The 18,942-nt window shown below is 54.3% G+C and overlaps 1 protein-coding gene across 2 annotated transcripts; it reads left to right on the top strand.

Moving 5' to 3' along the window:
• Positions 1-4,697, top strand: LOC111140994 (receptor accessory protein 2). 2 transcript variants are annotated; one of them, XM_022493296.1, is made up of 8 exons: positions 1-32; positions 1,835-1,907; positions 2,197-2,273; positions 3,394-3,514; positions 3,754-3,867; positions 4,189-4,330; positions 4,425-4,555; positions 4,629-4,697. In XM_022493296.1, exons 1-8 carry the CDS (start codon positions 1-3, stop codon positions 4,695-4,697), a joined length of 759 nt encoding a protein of 252 aa, XP_022349004.1. The 2 variants fall into 2 exon arrangements, with proteins under 2 accessions (XP_022349004.1, XP_022349003.1); XM_022493295.1 differs by having other exon boundaries at positions 4,183-4,330.
• The last annotated feature ends 14,245 nt before the right edge of the window (positions 4,698-18,942 follow it).

Here is an 18,942-nt window from a genome sequence, read left to right as displayed (position 1 = left end):
ATGGTGTCCTGGATCATCTCCCGCCTGGTGGTGTGAGTGCGGCGGGGCGCGGCTGGCTGGGAGGGGGAGGGGGAATAAGGTTGTGGGGTGAGGGGTGTGTTGAAGCCCTGGATGGACCGCTCCGTGGCTTCATACAACAGTCACCTAAGGCACATCGTCCCTATTTGGGGTCCCCGGAGACAAGACATGGGGTGTAGGACCTAGGACCGGTGCGGGGCATATTAGAGAAGCCATAGCACGCCCGGCTTCTCATCCCTTTATTTTTAATTTTCTTGCTCCTTTGCCCTCCCTCATCCTAGGGCTGGGCAGCGTGGCCTGATTTATGAAGGGAGGTGGCATATCCCCTCCCCCACCTAGCAGATGTCCGCTGAGGGGCAACTCAGACCTGGGCCCTCATCCCCCTGCGGGGAGAGAGCTAATGGCAGAGTGGAGAGCAAAGCAAGGCCTCTTCATTCCATAGCTTGGGGCCATAGCTAGCAGCCTTGGCCTCTACCCTCTCCACTATCAGGACACTGGAGATGAGAGCACTTGCGCTAGAATCCCCCCAGGGAGGACGTCTGGGTATTGGGAAGCAGAGATCCCGGGAGGACAAAGTGTGGGAGGGAACCGGGAGAGGATATGTGTGTTCAGCCTGGATTTGTGAAAGGCACAGAGAGGACTGCGTTAGGTGGCCTTCATTCCAGGCCAGCCACAGTGTGGAGCTACGTCCCTGCCTCCTCCCCCGGGCCCCAGGAGGGAAGGCTGCTCCCACACCCCACACTTTGTCCTTGTGGAGTCCACCCCCACCCCATCTCCACAGGTCAGTTCGGAAATGTCCTGTTCTATGAGGCAGGTTCCTGTGAGAACAGGCATTACCCACACATTGTCAAGGAGCTGGACCTGGGAGGGGCTCTGCCTGGGCCTCAGCTAACCCTGTCCCGGCTCAGGACCCTGTCCCTCAGCCTCCACTGTGAGGGACTGACAGCCCAGGGTTCCCTCCCTCTTGCCTTCTTCCCACTCAGTTCTGTTAGATGCTTGTGTTCTGGCTCCCTCTAGACCTACCAGGATCTCCCTTCTTCCTCCCCCATCCCACCCCAGAGGGAATCTTGGGCCTTGTGCCTCCCTGTGGCCTTCAGAGTGGCTGCTTCTCTCTTACCTGGATGAGCTCCCTGGGGCATCATTCCTCTTATTCCCTCACCTGTGCCCTTTATGTGGTCTCCAGTGGGGTCACTACCAGGTTGTACTCCAGCCAGTCTCCAGCCCAGCCCTCCCACTCCCTTGAGCTTGGTTCCAAGGCTGCTTACATGAGGTAATAAACCTTTTTGCCCCTCTAGGTCCTCCTGCCCACATAGAGGGCCCTGTTAGGCGGTATCACATTCCCTTACAGACCTGGCTCTTCCCAGCCTGGCTCTGAGACAGGGAAGTAGAGGTTAAGGGCAGATAGGTATGAGTGAGCACCATATCTGGAGAAGGAAGACACCTGTGGTGGTGACCGGACCCCCCACACACACTCTCCATGATATGTTTATGCATAACCAGCAATCATGGCTAAAGAGACCACATTGGACCCTCTGGCCTCTGGGTCTTTCTTCACTTAAGGGGTTGGAGAAGACCTGAACAATAAAGGGGAAAAGGCATCACCCTAACCATCCGGAGGCCTCTACACTTGTGTATTACCCAAGGCTGAGCTACTTTGACCATAACCACTGATCTGAATTCATCAGTCCAGCCAATGTGGCACTCTGGAGTTCTGTCCTTCTCCCCTTACCTACCCAGGGACTGACTGATGCAGAGCTGGGAGGGAGAGGCCACTGCTCTTGGCCGAGGGGACCAGTAACCCTGCCTGCCTCCCTAGGCTCATCTTTGGCACCTTGTACCCAGCCTATTCTTCCTACAAGGCCGTGAAGACAAAAAACGTGAAGGAATATGTGAGTTTGTGACACTTCATCTCCCATTCAACCCACATGGCAGAGATAGGGGAGGACCATGGGTCACATTACAGACAGGGTGATTTTGTACCAATGCCTCAGCACTAAGGAGACCCTGCTTCCAGAAGGTTCCTTTGTGTTCCTTTCCCCCAGGCCTGGTGGGATCCACAGGCAAAGTTGAGATCCTGAGTGTCCCTTCTCCACCACACCTCCAGCATAGTTGGCATCAGACAGGGGCTCCTGAGTGTTCCCCTGAGACCCCAGCTGACACTACCCTCTGTGCCTTCAGGTGAAATGGATGATGTACTGGATCGTCTTTGCCTTCTTCACCACGGCTGAGACGCTCACGGATATTGTGCTTTCCTGGTGAGGTCCAGCATCCCCACCCCTGCACCCCAAGGTCAGGGTTTAGACTACCCCACCAGCCAACCGAAGATTGAGAGCCGGGGTGGAGCCCCCCCACAGTCCCATGGGGTCCTGAATATCCACCCTCCCTGACATAGGCCTGGCTTGATAAGTAGAATAAGAGACAGAGCCCCCACCTTTCTTTCTGGTGGCAGCCAAAGCACCCCCCATAGAATGCAGGTTATAGTTTTGTAGGTCTCAGTTTCCCTGCTTGTAAAATAGGATTCAGTCTTGTAAAGTTCCAATGCTGGTATTTCAAAGCACTACTTACTAGACTGTGTTACGAGAGCACTTGGAGGACAGAGAATGTCTTAATTGCCTATATGTATATTCATAGCGGGAGCTCAAAAAATGTTTATTGGGTGAGCACATGCCTCTTGGAAGAGAGGACTAACAGCACAGAATATTGTAAGACAAAGAGAAGAGAGTTTTATGGAGAGGTAGAGGAAAAAAGATAACTGCCTTTGTAGATTGTAAGGACCAGTGGCCTTTGAGAAAAACAGTTTTAGCAGAAGTTGAGTGGGGTCAGATTAGGAAAGAATAATGGGTTAGAAATTGAGGACAGTGAGCATATATGCTTCTCGACACAAACAAAGCAAAAAGCTTTGTGAGGATGTAGGAGATGTGCAGGAGTCTGTGGCCTAAGGAAAAGGAGCCAGGGAATGGACAACAATCCTTAAAAGCAAGAGGCATGTCATGACAGCAAGGGACGGGAGTCTTCCTCATTAGGGGGGAGGTCAGGAAGACAAGGGTGTGAAGACCCAGGAGCAGACCCAGGACAGAGGAGTAGGAATCTTCTGTCAGAATAAGATGCCTGGAACTCTAAGAGTAAAGTGTGCAGAGAGCCACTGCCGGGGGTTGGGGGGGGTGGTTAATTCTTGGCGGGGGCACTTCTCACCAACCCCTTGGAGTCTCAGCTGAGCCTCCCATTCTCCTGGAGATGAGAAATGCCCAGTCACCCGAGCCACGTGGGGACCCCAGTGCACTAAGGGGTGAGGTCTAGCCAAGGTCTTGCAGGGGATCAGCTCACCCCCTGAGTCCCTATCCCAGGCTCTACCACTTGCCTCTCTCCCACCAACAGGTTCCCCTTCTACTTTGAGCTCAAGATCGCCTTTGTGATATGGCTGCTCTCCCCTTACACCAAGGGCTCCAGTGTGCTCTACCGCAAGTTCGTGCACCCTACACTGTCCAACAAGGAGAAGGTTTGCCCCCACTCTCAGCTGACTTCCTCACCTGCCCCAGGCCAAGGCAGCCCTAGTGCCTGTAGCTGTGTACATTTGTGGCTCTCCCTGTGGGTGCCCAGAACCTGAAGTGATCTGCCAGGGTCCTGGCCTCCTGGAGCAGGCTATGTGCCTTTGTCCGGGTGTGAACAAGGGCAGGGCAGGGCCTGGCCAGTGGGGCCCACCCCTCACCTCCCGCTCCTTCCCCTCCAACCCCTCAGGAGATCGACGAGTACATCACCCAGGCCCGAGACAAGAGCTATGAGACCATGATGAGGGTGGGCAAGAGGGGCCTGAACCTGGCTGCCAATGCCGCGGTCACAGCTGCTGCCAAGGTGAGATGGGGGCAGACCCAGGCTCCCAGGACTCCACCTTGCCTGTTTCATGCCCCTGGCCAAGCCCCTTTTTGTTTACCCTGTCCTTGGAGCTCTGCCAGCCCCGGACTGTGTGATTTCCACTCCCCAGGCCAGATTCCTCATCTGTCCAAAGGGATGGTGTGTGGCAACGCCACCCTGTCCGTGCTGCTGTAGGACAGGGTGAGGACAGTGTGGGGAAAACACTGAGCTTGGGGGCTGCTCGTGCTCCATGGTGACCTCTCTCTCCACCCCGCCCCTTCCTCCGGTTCTCCCGGTGCGTGGTGGTGACCCTAGGGCCAGGGGGTGCTATCAGAGAAGCTCCGGAGCTTCAGCATGCAGGACCTGACCCTGATTCGGGATGATGATGCGCTGCCCCTGCAGGGGCCTGACAGCCGGCTCCGATCCAGCCCCGGCAGCCTCCTGGACACCATCGAGGACTTAGGTACAGGCAGGGCTCCAGGCTGGGAGGGCCAGAGGGATGGAGGCTAGGCGGGAGAGCCGCCAGACCTCTGCTTTCCTTTGCTCCCCCAAAGCAGGAGATGACCCTGCACTGAGTTTAAGGTCTAGCACGAACCAGGCAGATCCCCGAACAGAGACCTCTGAAGATGATATGGGAGACAAGGCCCCTAAGCGGGTCAAACCCGTCAAAAAAGTGCCCAAAGCTGAGGTGAGAGCTTGCGGACATGGGGCGGGGCTGTGAGCCTAGGATGAGCCCTCTGACATCCTCTCTCCCTCTACAGCCACTGGCTTCCAAGACACTGAAGACCCGGCCCAAGAAGAAGACCTCTGGCGGGGGTGACTTGGCTTGAGGTCCTGACGCCCCACAGGCTGCAGAGCCCCTGCTCCACACTGTGCCAGTAGCCCATGTGTCTCAGGCCCCAGGTCCCCTCCGATGGCTGCCTGCCCAGTGACCACTCCTCTGGAGGGGCTTGGAAAAGAGGAGGGAAGCCCTGCTGTGGGGGTGGAGGGTAGCGGCTGGAGGAGTTGCTGAGGACTGAGCCACCCAAGGAGGTGGGGGCTCCATAGAGCCAAATTGCTATTCTCCCTGCTCCAGTCCTGTCCCCACCCACCCAGTGCCTTGCTGAAGACCATGGCCATTCCCTTTTCTGAGGTCCTAACATGCCCCCACTGCTCTCTCTGGGGTGGGGGTGGGGGGGTACTCACAGCCCAGAATGACCAGAGATGGGCCCGAAGGCACCTGGGAGACCAGGAAGGAGTGGAGAAGGCTTCAGAGAACCTGGGCAAGAGCTCAGGCCTTAATGTGTGTTTGAAGGACCAGGATGGCCAGGCCAGAGCTGCAGTTGGGGGTACTGGGTAGGGCTGTGTGCTATATGTCTCCACTAAAAAGAAGTGGGGTTCTGGGGGTGTGCGTGTGAGTGTGTGTGGGTGTGTGTGTATTTCTGGGTCTAGGGCTGGGGGGGGTTTGGGTAAAGGACTTTCCTGCCAGCAGCTACCACCCCCCACCGCAAGCCCCTCCCTGCTGTCGGCCTTCTTTCCTACTCTCAGACTGCCCTGAGAGGATGGGATTCTGAGGGCCACTTACCTCCTCCTCCGCCCTTGATAGCCTTTCACCTCCTCCCCTTCCTGCCCTGCCCCTGTGCTGGGCTCCTCTGCCTCAGCGCCCACTGTAGAGGCCCCTGCTGAGCCAGCTCCTTTCCTCTTCACCTGGGGGCTCATCTTCCTTTCCCTCAGAGCCCTCTTCCTGTGCCAAGCAAACTGGGCCCCACGTGAGCAGACTCTTAGGAGCCCAGCCTTTGCCCCCACACTTTACCCCTGCTTCTGCCGTGGCTTCAGTCAGGGCCAGGAGAAGTGTGTGAAGAAAAAAAAATTTAGGAGCCAAAAGGCTTCCAATTCTGTGGAAAGAGGGTGCCCATTGGACCTTTGGCCCTGGATGAGCCAATAAACCGAATTCTGGCACCTCATGCGTTTCAGCTTCTGTGCTTTGTTCTCACCCGTCCCATCCACAGGTGAGAAGGACCTCAAGTGAAAAGCAGAGCCCAGCTTTGGGGGGGCGGGGGAAGAGGTTGGACTGTGGACCCCAGGAGTTCCATTCTCCAAGATACGAGATGGGCTTCAGCTGGTGCCATCTGGGGAGATGGTTTGGAGGCTCAAGGTACAGCCAGGGGAGGGGTGCCTTGGTGGTTCAGTCAGTTAAGCGTTTGACTCCTGCCCTAATCTCAGGATCCTGGGATCAAGCCATGCTCAGTGGGGAGTCTGCTTCAGGATTTTTTTCTCTCTCTCCTCTGCTCCTCCCCCCTGCTTGGGGCCGTGTTCTCTCTCTCTCTCTCAAATAAATAAATCTTAAAAAAAAAAAAAAAATACAGCCAGGACAGTAGGAGGGATCAGGACTTGAGGGCTGGGTGCCCCAACCCTCAAGGTTGTCTTGTCCCTCAGAATCCTGCCCAGAGCCCTCCTGCCCCAGTGGACCTTCTGGTACCTCATAGAAAGTGCCAGTGTAAGCTCTAAGGACAAAGACCTTCATAAGGCTCCCAGGGAAGGAGGGAGAGGATTTGGGGGCTATTGGGCAGGGCGGGGGGATTAGATGGCCACAGGGCCCAGAAAGGCTAAAGAATGTTGGAGAGGGGAGCTGTGAGCCAGAGACTCTGAAAGGAAGAGACAGGTAGGCTGAGGGAAGACGGGGTAATGGGGAACCAGCCTTATGGTGTATGTCTGACCCTGGGGACAGAAGGAGGACAGGGGACCAAAGACTGGGGCCAGAGAGGCCGTCCCTGAGGCACCTGGAGGGAAGCCTTGAGCCCTGGGCTACTGGGCTGGGCTGGAGGAGAAAGGGAGGGAGGGTGAGCATATGGTGTCTGAGTCCTTGGGAGCTAGAGCCAAGGCCACCAGGGGCCAAGGGGCACAATCAGCTGGGAGTGAGACCTGCAAGGCGGTGCCCAGGGGAAGGGAAAGGATGGCACAGGAGCAGAGGCAGCATGGGAGGAGAAAAACAAAGGAAAAGAGTGAAGAGGGACGGGGTAGAGAGAGCAAGGCAAGGAGGAGGAAGGGAGAAGGGAGTGGAGAAACAGCTGCGTGCACAGCCTTGTGGAAGGAAAATGGAGGCAGAGCACAGGGTGGGGCACAGCGTGTGTGGCGGCTTGGCCCCAGGTCTGCAGAAAGTCTATTGACTTTCCTGTCCCTTCCCCAGCATCACAGAGGTATGTCCTCCTGCCACACTTGCGCTCAACTGGCCAAGAACCTCCCAAACTGATGTCGCGGTGGAAGTGAGGCGAGAACAGTCCTTTTCATCTTCCCTAGAGTCCTCCGGTCAACAGACCTTGGAAGGTTATTCCTTTCACCACAAGCCTCTGGGCAAATTGGCCCCTTTCTGTCTCTGAAAGGAGATGATATGTCAGGGTAGAATTCAGGGGAGAGACTTGCTTGTTCTAGAAAGATCTCCAGAGAGTAAGATGCTGCAGTCTCAAGCTAGCAGCTACCATATGGTCAAGAAACCAGGTTAGGCCCTCTCTAACCTAAATCCCATTTGCTACATAACATGCACACGCACACACACACACACACACACACACCCCTGTAGTGACCGGTGGCTAAGGAGGTCACTGCCAGTTTCTCCATGCCAGGATCTCTGTGCACATCTGGGTTTCTCTGTGTCAACAGGAACATGCTCAGATTTCCAAGCTCCTTAGTCTGTTGCCATGGGAACATTCAGTCAGTCTCCTAGAACTCGGCACTGGGCCTGGCCCCTGTGGTGCAGGGGAGGAGAGAAGAGGTGGAGGGTGACAATGAGATGGAGGGAAAGGCTTCTGGGAGGGGCTGGTGGGACACATTTGGGTCAGGGTGACATCTTGCTATCTCATTCCTTGGGACCACCTGCCCTCTCCCGTCTGCCTCAGTAGACCTCTAGGCCCAAGCAGTGGGGAAGAGATGTCAGAACAGAGGCTAGAGCTCTGTGGAGGATTCTTGATCACTGCCTGGGTCACCAGGGGGCATTGAGGGATAGGTTTTGAGTGGGAGCTGAGGTCTGTTTAGCCCTGTGTCCCATGCTCAAACCATCTTGGGGACACTGGGCAGCGCTCCAGGCCTGAGGTCCCTGGATAGAATGTCCTCAGGGCTGGAGCTGCTTTAGCTGGCTCCCCCTCCCTTTCTTGTGTGTGTCCCACACCCTGAGAACCTGCTTAAAATGGGATTTCCAGGCTGTGACGTCAGAGGAAAGCCAGCAGCAGCTCCAGCCTGTGCCAGCTCTTCCTTGATCAGCAGAGCTGAGCCGATCCTTGCTCAGCCTGGAGGAAAGAGGGTTAGCAGAGGAGGGAGGGTTTCTGAGGGCTCTGGATCATGGTCCCCATATCAGTGCGATCCATGATAGTAGGGAGAGACAGTAATAGGGAGAGGCAGGCGAAAGCCACAGCTGGCTTCCTCACAGCCTTAAATTTCAGCCGGTTCGTGGTCATTTCCCTCCCCAGTTTATCTAGTTTTTCCCTCTCTGCACTGAGTCAGGCCTTCCTGGTGGAGGAGGGTACCTCAAGTATTAAAACCATTTGGGTTCTGCCTGAGAACTTGTCCCATTATCTAGGCGGGAGGCCAGGAGGGATCGGAGGGATACCTGCAAGGATGGAGAAGCCCACTAGGTGGCGCAGCTCACTCTCAGTGTGGGATTCCCCACCCCTGTAGGGGAGACTCTTCAGGCAATCAGTCTGCCTAAGGTCTGGTGAGCAGGGTGCCTCATGCCCCACTCCGTGGAGTTGGAGATTCATGAAGAAAACATCCTTACAGGTGCATGAAACAGCTATGGATTCTCAAGCCATCACTTCCCAAGCCCAGCCTGTGTGCCCACACCCAGTATTCTCACCAGGGGATGGTCAGACCCAAAGGTCAGGTACTCCCCTTGGGTGAGGATCAGGCACCCTCCTGGGATCAGGGGAGTTGCCAAGCTGACCCTGCAGCCTAAGGGACCCAACATGGGTTTCTGAAATGACATCTAGAGGGACTGCTGGAGCTAATTTCAAGGTCAGGTGAGGAGAGGGACCCAAGCTGTGGCAAAGGGTAGGGAACTTGGGAGGGCAGGTTAGGTCCAGAGGGAAGGAAGCACACTTGGCCACAGGATTCTCTGGATATGACTTCCCTGCTGGCCACAGTGGCAGTTCCAGGCCTGCCCCAGGTTTTCCTATTCCCTGCCGCTTCCCTTATTTTCATCTGGGGCACTGCAGGATTAAAAAAGGAGAGAAAAGACCCTAATTTCCAAACGCTGGGATCCCAAGGTACTTTTGCAAGAGCCAAGGCTGGGGCTCCTTGGTGACCTACCTTTCTCTGACCTCTTCCCCAAAATGACCCCACCAGCCCTGCATCCCTAATGAATTACCCTCTCCTTTTGTCCCAGCCATATGAGTGATCAATAAATAATGCTGCTTGAAATATTGATGGTGAGTTTTACACAAGCATCCCTCAGCTGTGCCTGTCATTGGGGAACTCGAGAGCTGACAGAGAACTGCATGGCCCCCCAGAGAGCTCTCTCCTCTCTCTGCCAACAGAGGGTCTATCTTTGCCAAGATTTCAACCTGTTCCCATCTCAGCCAGAATCATGACTCACTCCCATCAAGTAAGAAGAGGGAAGGTCCCCCAGAGACTCAGCCAGCAATCTCCAACCTGGCAAGAATCAGGTAAGCTAAACCAAGCAGAGACCCTTCTTGATACTTTTGTCTCAAGACAAAGAGATCCCATTTCCTATGTTCTACATCCGCCTTGGACCTGAGTGATGACTCAGAAGGAGACTTGCACGTTTCCTGTCCCCTAGGTTGACTGTTTAGAGCATGAGCAGCAAGGACTCCCAGGCTCCCAGGCTTCTCTGGCCCACATCACTGTCATCTGGTTTTGTTGTCCCTGGAAGAAGGGGAGAAGAGAAGAGGAGCAGGTGGAAACTCTTGAGCCTTCTTGAGCCCAACTCACCCGGTGCCAGCGCCCTCTGTGGCAGAAGCCAGGCACACTCAGATCTCTGTGTGCACAGTGCCTTCTGCCCAGGCACTCTAGTTCTGCTCCACTTGGTCAGCTCCTGCCTGCACGTCAAGTCTCAGCTTGGATTCGATGTCCCCCTTCATCCCAGGGGGTTCCTGTGGCATCCTGTTCCTCTTCCCAACACTTCCCCCTGGTGGTCATTGCCTATTTCCCCACCAGACTGAAAGCCAGAGTATAGATTATGTGTCTACCTGGCTCACGGTTTCCCCAGCATCTAGCACACAATAAGCCCTTGGCACATTTTTGTGGAATGTTCGAATGCTGTCCCTCTAGCATTCTTCCACTCCTGAGAAAACACCAACCTTCAAACTTCGGTGTCTCTCTGCTGAGCTGTCTGCCTGCACCTGAGGATAGGTGTCCAAACTAAACAGCAGCAGCCCAGATCAGCCTCCCTTGCTCTGACTCCCCCTGCTTGTGCTCATGCTCACTTGCTCTCCTTTCTCTCTCTCACACACACAGATGGGAGTCAGCTTTCCAGCCACATTCAGTTCTCACTTTAATTCAAAAGCTAAATTGGGAAGAAGAACAGCTTCACACTCCCAATTTAGCCTGGGAGAAAAAAAGGAAGACAGCCTGGATTTGCCAAAGAAAGGAGAAAAGCTGGGTGGGGGGTGGGGGAGTGGGGGCAAACATACCCAGAGCCCAAGGGAAGACAATGAAACCCTCACCACCCAGCTCCTAAAAATAAACCATCCTGTGATTTATCCTGTCACCCCAGAGTGACCCCTATTAAGCCTCTTTCCCATACAAGTGCAGCCATTCGGGGCATTACCCCAGTCCAGGGATGGGATGAGGGGAGCTGGAGAAAATTGTGGTTATTAAAACTATGAAAAGAGGGAGATGCTGCTGCTTTGGTCACTGGTAGTACGAAATCAGGAAGTCCTTCTTAAATCTAACTTTAATCCCTCTTGCAATAGCTGATGGACGATAAATAAAAACAGAGTCTGGGGGCGCCTGGGTGGCTCATTTGGTTAAGCGTCTGCCTTTGGCTCAGGTCATGATCCCAGAGTCCTGGGCTCAAACCCCGCATCGGGCTCTCTGCTCTGTAGGAGCCTGCTTTTCCCTCTGCCTGCCGCTCCCCCTGCTTATGTTCCCGCTCTCTGTCAAATAAATAAATAAAAATCTTTTTTTAAAAAAAGAAAAAGGAGGGGCGCCTGGGTGGCTCAGTGGGTTAAATCCTCTGCCTTCAGCTCAGGTCATGATCCCAGGGTCCTGGGATCGAGCCGCACGTCCGGCTCTCCACTTGGTGGGGAGTCTGCTTCCCCCTCTCTCTCTGCCTGCCTCTCTGCCTACTTGTGATCTCTGTCTTTCAAATAAATAAATCTTTAAAAAAAAAAAAAAAGGAAAAGGAAAAAAAGACACTGAGTCCAATGTCAGCTTGAAGATTAGGTCGTCCTGCCAGCATGGCCCTCTGTGAGGCTTGACCAAGGGAAATCGAGTCCTAGAATTTCCAAAGATCCCTCCCTTTGCTCGATCCCTCCCTTTGCAGAATTGCCACTTCTGCATGGAGCGCAAGGAACACGTCTCTGGGGACATTTCTGAGGATAAAGATTTATTTATTTATTTGAGAGAGCGCACTGGGGAGTGGGGGTGGGTGGAGCAGAGAGAGGATCTTCAAGTAGACTCCCCACTGAATGGCTCAATGTGGGGCTCAGTCTCACAACCCTGAGATCATTACCTGAGTGGAAGCAAAGACTCAGATGGGCAATTGACTGAGCCACCCAGGGGCCTCCATTCTGCAGGACAGGAGCTAACGCTTCCTACCTCTTATCTCCTCTTATCAGTATGATTATCTGGAGGGAAGCTCTTCTTCCTGGTTCTGTATTCCAGGTTCCTCTTCAGTCACTCATTTTAACTTCGCCCAAAACAGAGTTCCTGTAAGGGTGAAGTAGATAAGGGGCGGGTTAGATAAGGAAAAAGAGAAGACCCTTCCCTCCAGTGTCTCCAACTACCCTATTGCCACTGTACCGAGGGGAAGGGAAGCGCCTTTAGGCTGAGCTGCCGTCAGTGAATTTGGGTGTCCAGTATTCTTGCTCTCTGCCTCTGGTTGGGAGGCCCCTGAAGGGAGTGTGTGATAGCCGATGCCGAGGCCTGCAGACCTCACCCTCTCTCCTGGATGACTGCATGGCTCCCTGGCTAGTTTCACACCGGCACTCCACAACCAGCCTCCTAAAGAATTGCCTGTTGGCTCTCTGACTGCTCAGAAGAACTTCAGTGGATGGGAACCAGATAAGGGGCTCCCACAATCACTGTGTTCCCCACAATAGCACATTTCACACTGTTGTGATTGCCTGTTTGTCTGTCTCCCCCAACAGACGTGAACTACAAAAGAGGGAGTAACCTTTTTACTTCTGTTTGTATCTTTAATGCCTAGAGGAGCAGATGCTTGATAAGTAACTGCTGAAATGACTTGTTCACAGGTCTCTCTGCCCTGCTCAACCTCACCCTTAGAGGGTAAAAGCTCTGTCCAGTTCGTTCTGGGCCCCCAGAGAACCTATAGTCCTTGGCATAAGGTAGCCAAGGTTCAGAAGCCAGACTATGTGGATTGAACTCCTGGCTCCCTGACTGCCCAGCTCTCTCACCTTAATCAAGTCACCCTCCCTCTCTGAGCCCCCTTCCTCATTAATGAAATGGGGGTGAGAATTGTACCTATTTCACAAGGCATTGTGAAGACCAATGCCTGTCCAGTTGTTCAGCACAGAGCCTGTCACATAGTCAATGTGTCTTGGCGGTGGGGTAGGGGTAGAGAATCCATTTAGAGATTAAGGAAAATCAGGAGAAACAAGCACCCACCACTGACTGCTGTGTCCTGGTGTTTTGGGGTAGGGGGAGTGAAGCCAGTGCCACAGTGGGGTAACCCCGCGGGCTGCCCATCCCCGCCTTCCCTCCCCCTCCCACCAGGTCGGCAGAGTCCAAGCTCACCCACCATGAAGCTGAGCAGCCCCGGAGCTGGGCTGGGCGGTGGTGAGGGGCCAGAAATAACCACCGTTGCTATTCCTGCTTTTCTAGGCTGGATGGGAACGCTGACTCTCTCATCTAAAGGCTGCTCTAGACTTCCTGCACATCAGTGGGCTCTTATGTAACGCTCCCCTCCCTCTGCCTGCCCAACGAGCTTCCAGAGATTTCTGCAGCCAGCTTTGCTGCACACTCAGCTGGGGGTGGGGGGAAGCAAAGAAGTCACCATAGGCCAGATTGTCCTCTAAGCCCAGGGTCCTGACAGCCCTAGGCCTGGGACAGGGGCCACACAGCACAGGATAAAGGGACTGATGTCCAAGGACAGAAGCCTTTTCTAGCATCTGCTCATTAATTCTGGGGTGGAAAGGACCCGGAGAGCCCCACCTGAGTGTTCACCCACTTTCTGCCCTTAACAGATTCTCTGTGCCACCTCCCCAAATTATTATACCTCGTGGTTCTCCCCTTCAGGCCCAACCTAACAATGTGTGACACGTGACTCCTTAGGCAGACTCTAAGGACAGCAACCCAAACCCCAACTCTCTTGGGCAGATACCCCAACCTTGGTCAAATCCTCCACGGTCTCTTCCTGCATCTCCTGGATCCCATCGGAGCATGCCAGGTCCCCTCTTCAGAGCCAGGGGCCCCCTCCGCCTTAGGCCTCAGCATCACTCCTCATCAGCCCTTTTTAGAACTTGCGCTTTCCCACCTGTCCTAGGACTCAGGGTTCTCCTCTGGCACCCAATTTCCCCATCTATAATAGGAGCGCATGAGATGGCTTCACACCCGAACACTCCGGGGTAATTTTTCATCTCCCCTGGTCCTTCTTCATGTCTCCAAGCATTCTCTTCCATCAGTTCACCTTTGGCCTCCTTCCCCCACACCGCTGCCAGACCTGGCCTCTTCAGGTTTCTCCTTGCCCTTCACAACCCTTCACAAGGTGGGAGCAGAGCTGCCCCCAGACCTACTGAAGGCCAGGCCCTCCATATTTCCGGCAGAGCCCATCAGCTATCGGAAAGAGTGACAGGCACCCCATATAGAACCGAAGGGAGAGTCACTTCCTGAGCCCCAGGCTGGGCCACCACCGTGGCAAACCACGAACTGAGCAGCACATGTGGGTGCTGACGTAGTCCGGGGCTGGGGAGGAGGAAGTGGCAATGGAAAAAGGGGCTTGCTTTCTTCTGAGAACGGCAGCCTGCTCAGCCATGGCTCAAGTTTCTGAGACATGATGATTCCCACTGGCCTTCACTTAGAGCCTCAGCCGCCGTGGACAAGTTCCATCCTGCTCTCGGACTCTGCCCCCTACTCCTCTTGTTTGCAAGGAAGGTCAGAGTGTAGAGGGCAGCTCAAACCTGCACACCCTTTGAGAGCCTCTCCTCTTTCCCTGGACTTCTGGCACCAGTCACCCAGAGGGCCAGGCGTGAGTCCCAGCCTCATCCCTAATGCTTCTTTAAGTCCTGTAGATACCCCGGCCAGGCTGCAGGAGTGGTTCTGAATCTTTCTTTCCCCCAACCTTCCTTAAAAGTCTTTCCCTTTAGGCTCCAGGCTGGTTGACCCGTAAGGGTTGTTGGTCACAAGTTAGGTACTCGAACCCCCAAATGAGATTTGGTTCCTTGGGAGGGGTCTTTTTTCTCTGTCTCCTCCCCTTTCAGTGCCCCCAGTCAGAGCAAACGGGAATGTGCCATTGGCCAAAAGACGGACCATACTAGAATGGGGATAACCTAGATGCCTCCAGCCCTATCACTGAGAAGGCAGCCCTAAAGCATAACTCTATCCAGGGAGAAGCGTCTCACGCCCTTCTTCTCACCAGTTTCCCTGTGGCTAAGGTCTGGGGGGTGTGTAGGGGCTTTGAGCCAGCTCCTCTCACTGTTTCTGTGGAAGCTGTCTTCCCAGGGCCACACAACCTTGAAGGCAGAGCAGGGCTGAGAAGGCCACCTCCTCCTCTGTAGGAGCTGTAGAGGGCAGAATGAGGGAGATGAGGGTGGGGGGATACAGTTTATCCCATCTCATAGCCCACACCTTAGCTGGAGGTCCTAGACTGATCAAGGCCTTTCCCCTCCTGAGGCCTTTGCCCAGTGGTCCCCTTTGCCTAGAACACCCTCCTCTATGCAGAGTTGGTTTCCTGTCATCCTTCATGTCTCTGAATAAATGTCACCTCCTCTGAGAAGTCTTCCCTCATCTCTCCAGTATGTTATACTTACCATAATCTGAAATCATCCTTTTAAGTTATGTAGCTGTTTAACTTGGATATAAGTAACCCACTGAATGGCAATTTCCAGGAGGGTAAAACTACATCTGCCTTTTTCATTGCAGAATCCCTATGACTTAGCACTACCTCAGATGTAAGCAGTGGCTTACAGATGTAACCTGTTTTTTTTAAAAAATGAATGTTTTACTCAACCTTACCCCCTACTGTATCTCCCAATTGGAACCCTTTCTGTCCCAGCCCATTTTTTCCAGACAGAGCACACAAGGACTGTCCTGGCCACCCTATTCTCAACCTTGACCTGCAACTGCCTCACTTCCTCACCACAAAGTTCTGTCCTTCTCATGCTCTCTTTCCTCCAAGATCTCTTTGTCATTTCTGCCCCTCTCCCTGGAATCTTTCCCTCCTCTTATCTTCTGTGTTCTTCAGCATAACCGACATTTGGTGGCTGACGGCTTCCCATTCTTAATTCTCTTGCAACATGGAATGCAGTCTTCCTTCCACCCAAGTGTAAATTCCTTAGGGGGCAGGGCCTCTGTAGGCCTTCCCGGGCCTTGCCCATAGAGTCTTCAGAAAAATTCTTGGTTGTTGTGGATGATGGGTGTACTAACCAGAAACTGCTGGGTTGTGAGAACAGAAACTAAAATGAGCCTATTTTATTAAATCAAAAAGGGATGCATTGGCCTGTATAACTTACAAGTCCAGATTGTATCAAAGACTCACTTTCTGCCTGTAGATACCTTCTGTTTCCCTCTGCATTGGTTTCGTTTTCAGGTAAGTCTTTCCAGTCCTCACGGCAAGATGGCCTCCAGGCTTACTTTCCATTGGCTTAGTACCACTAGGGAGGGAACTTTTTCAAGGGTTCCAGAAAAAATCCTGGAGGTGCTTCTCACTGGCCTGGTTTGTGTCATGTGTCCATCTTGACTCAACCACTGGAGCATCCTAGATGGTTGGCTAGGTATGGGTGACATACCCACTCCTAGATCTGGGATGGGGTTATCTACCTCCAACCGCATAGACTGGATTGGTTTTCCAAAGGAAATTACTAGCTAGGAGCTATTGTGAAAAGAAAGGGGAATTGCTAGGGGCACCTGGGTGGCTCAGTGGGTTAAGCCTCTGCCTTCAGCTCAGGTCATGATCTCAGGGTCCTGGGATGGAGCCCCACATCGGGCTCTCTGCTCAGCAGGGAGCCTGCTCCCCCATCTCTCTTTGCCTGCGCTGCCTACTTGTGATCGCTCTCTCTGTCAAATAAATAAATAAAATCTTAAAAAAAAAAAAAGGGGAATTGCTATTGCATATGCAAAACAAAAGATGCAGACTATAAGGATTTCCAGTGTCCACCTTCAGCAAGGACCTGAAGATACCGTAGGTCATCTTGCGCATTAGAATCATAGGGGAATTGTTTTGCTCCGGCTGGGTTTGGGAGATGTGCTCTTGGGGTCTGGACAGCAGCCCAGGGACAGAAGGAAGATCCTAGGATGAGGAACTGACTCAGTTCTGGCACTCACAAGCTCAGAAAAATTGTGATTTAGTTGTTCTAAGGTTAAAACATTTTTCTTTCTTTTTTTTTTTTTTTTCCAGAGTTCCACAGGTGACTCTGTTATATCAGCAAGGTTGAAAAATTCTGCTCTGGGAAATGATGTTCTACCGCAGCAAGAAAGATTCAGATTAGCTCTTCGGGACAATGTCCCCTGTGTTAGAATTGGAATGTTTCTCCCTCTCTGTACAACTTTTCTGAAAAGGGTCACTGGAGTTTGTTCAGAGGCTGAAGATTGGTGGGTGAATTGTGGGTGACCCCAAGGGTCAAAAGCCCCTGAAAATAACAATAGCCACTGTTTATTGAATAGCAACCGCAAGGCAGGCACTGTGCTTTGGGACTTCAGAGACTCAGTCCCTGTAAGTTTCAGTTTTTTCACAAACAATCCTTCCACGTGGGTATCATTAACATTAGCTCCATTTTACAGTTGAAGAAAGAGAGATTTGAAAAGCCTGGCCAAGGTACCCCACCAGGGAGTGGCAAAATGGGCATTGAGACACAAGACCATCTAATCCTGACTAGCAGGAGGGCTCAGAGAGGTGCATCACTCATGCCCCTAATGAAAAACACCGGTAGAGGGTGGGAGTGGGCCCCCCATTCCCCCTAGGATTTTGGGTTGGGGAACTCAGAGCACAGAGACAGGGTTCATTGCGGGATTCCTTAGATTTTTAGCAGAAAATGTGTGTGTGTGTGTGTGTGTGTGTGTGTGTGTGTGTGTGTGTAAGAGATATAGGCGGATGAAGCCCCAGAGAGCTATGCCCCCCCCTTCAATTAACCCCCCTGACTCCGACCTATTTGGGTTCAGAGACCCCAGCCCCGCCCCCTTCTGTCTTGGTGTCCTCAGCACCCTCCTTTCACATACATACTTTCTGCTTTCTTTTTAAATTCAGAAAAACAGCACCTCCCCTGGATTAAGAGCTAGAGCAAGAACTTCCTCTCTCGGAATCCCTATTTACTTTGGGGTGCGTACTTGAATGCTGGGGGTGGTAATGGCACCGAAAGGGCTTCCCCGTTCACGTCCGGCTCCCAGGAGACCTGCAGAAATCGTTCCCGCCTACTCCCCCCGACCCCCCTCCACCACCGCCCTTAGCCTGGCTCTGGGAGGGGAGTGTTATCCCGCCCAGAGTCTGGGCGCCTCGGCTGTGGCGGCTCCCCAGGGACTGCAGGGAGAGCCCAGGCTGCGGCGCCTGCTCAGTTCGTGTTCACTGCGTCTAAGGCTCCCCCTCCCTGGCTCCGAGCCCAGCACAGGAGCAGGGAGGGGGAGCAGGAAGGCGGCGGAAGAGCCCACTCGGCCCGGGGTGCAGAGAACCGAGCTGGAGAGGGGACCTCCAGGGGGCAGCACCAGGCCGCTAAGCAGATCCTCTCTGTGCCAGCCTCGGGGTCCAGAGAGCCCATAAGGAAGCCCCCTTTTAAGACTGCCGCACTGCCCGCCCCACCTCCATTTGTTCTGGATAAAGGTGGGAAAATCTCCCACCACCACAAGGACCACCAGCTCCTGGTTGAGAAGCAGGTGGCCCACCACAACGCAAAGGGACGTTGGGGATGATCTAGCGATTATTTCCTAGCCTCAGTTTCCCCAAAGACATCTGGAAAGCCATAGTGTCGTTGGTCAAGGCCGGAGGGTCAACGCTCCGCCTCTCCTGGGCGGCCTCTGCCCGGGCCAGCCCAGTCACTCCTCCCCTTAGCTCCCGCCCGGCTCCCACGGTCCCAGAGCGGGGCGGGAGGGCCCTGGATGACGGTGGCAGAACCCTGGCCCGACTCGCCCTCGCCCCCGCCCCGGGCCCGGGCTTCCCCAGTCCAGTCCTCGCCGGGGAGCCGCGGCTCTAGCTCTACGCGCCCCGAGACCTCCACCTGGGCGTCCCCAGCTCTTGCGCACGTTCGGGCTCCCGGCTTGGAACCAGGGAGGTGGGAGGGTGCCAGGGAGCAGCAAGCAACGACCCGGAAATGCCATATAAGGAGCAGGAAGGATCCCCCGCCGGAACAACCCTTATTTGGGCAGCACCTTATTTGGAACGGCCTGATATGGCCCGGCCGCTTCCGGCTCCGGGAGGAGGGAAGAAGGCGGAGGGAAGAGGCGGGGGTAACGCTGGGAACTCCGGAGCAGCCTGGGTCCGGGAGTCCTCAGCTGAGGCTTGGGTCCTAAGCTCTCTCGAGGCCTGGGCGCCCAGGGTGCGGGAGTCGGCTCGGGGGCCAGAGTGCTGGACGGCGGTGCCCACGGCTCTGGGATAGGGGGCTTCACGTCACTCCGGGTCCTCCCGGCCGGTCTTGCCATATTAGGGCTTCCTGCTTCCCATATATGGCCATGTACGTCACGACGGAGGCTGGCCCGTGGCGTTCCAGACCCTTCAAATAGAGGCGGATCCGGGGAGTCGCGAGAGATCCCAGCGCGCACAAC

Source organism: Enhydra lutris, unplaced genomic scaffold, assembly GCF_002288905.1.
Source record: "Enhydra lutris kenyoni isolate GAN:26980312 unplaced genomic scaffold, ASM228890v2 scaffoldscaffold5, whole genome shotgun sequence".
Taxonomy (NCBI): Eukaryota; Metazoa; Chordata; class Mammalia; order Carnivora; family Mustelidae; genus Enhydra; species Enhydra lutris.
This window is presented reverse-complemented; position numbering and strand designations above follow the sequence as displayed.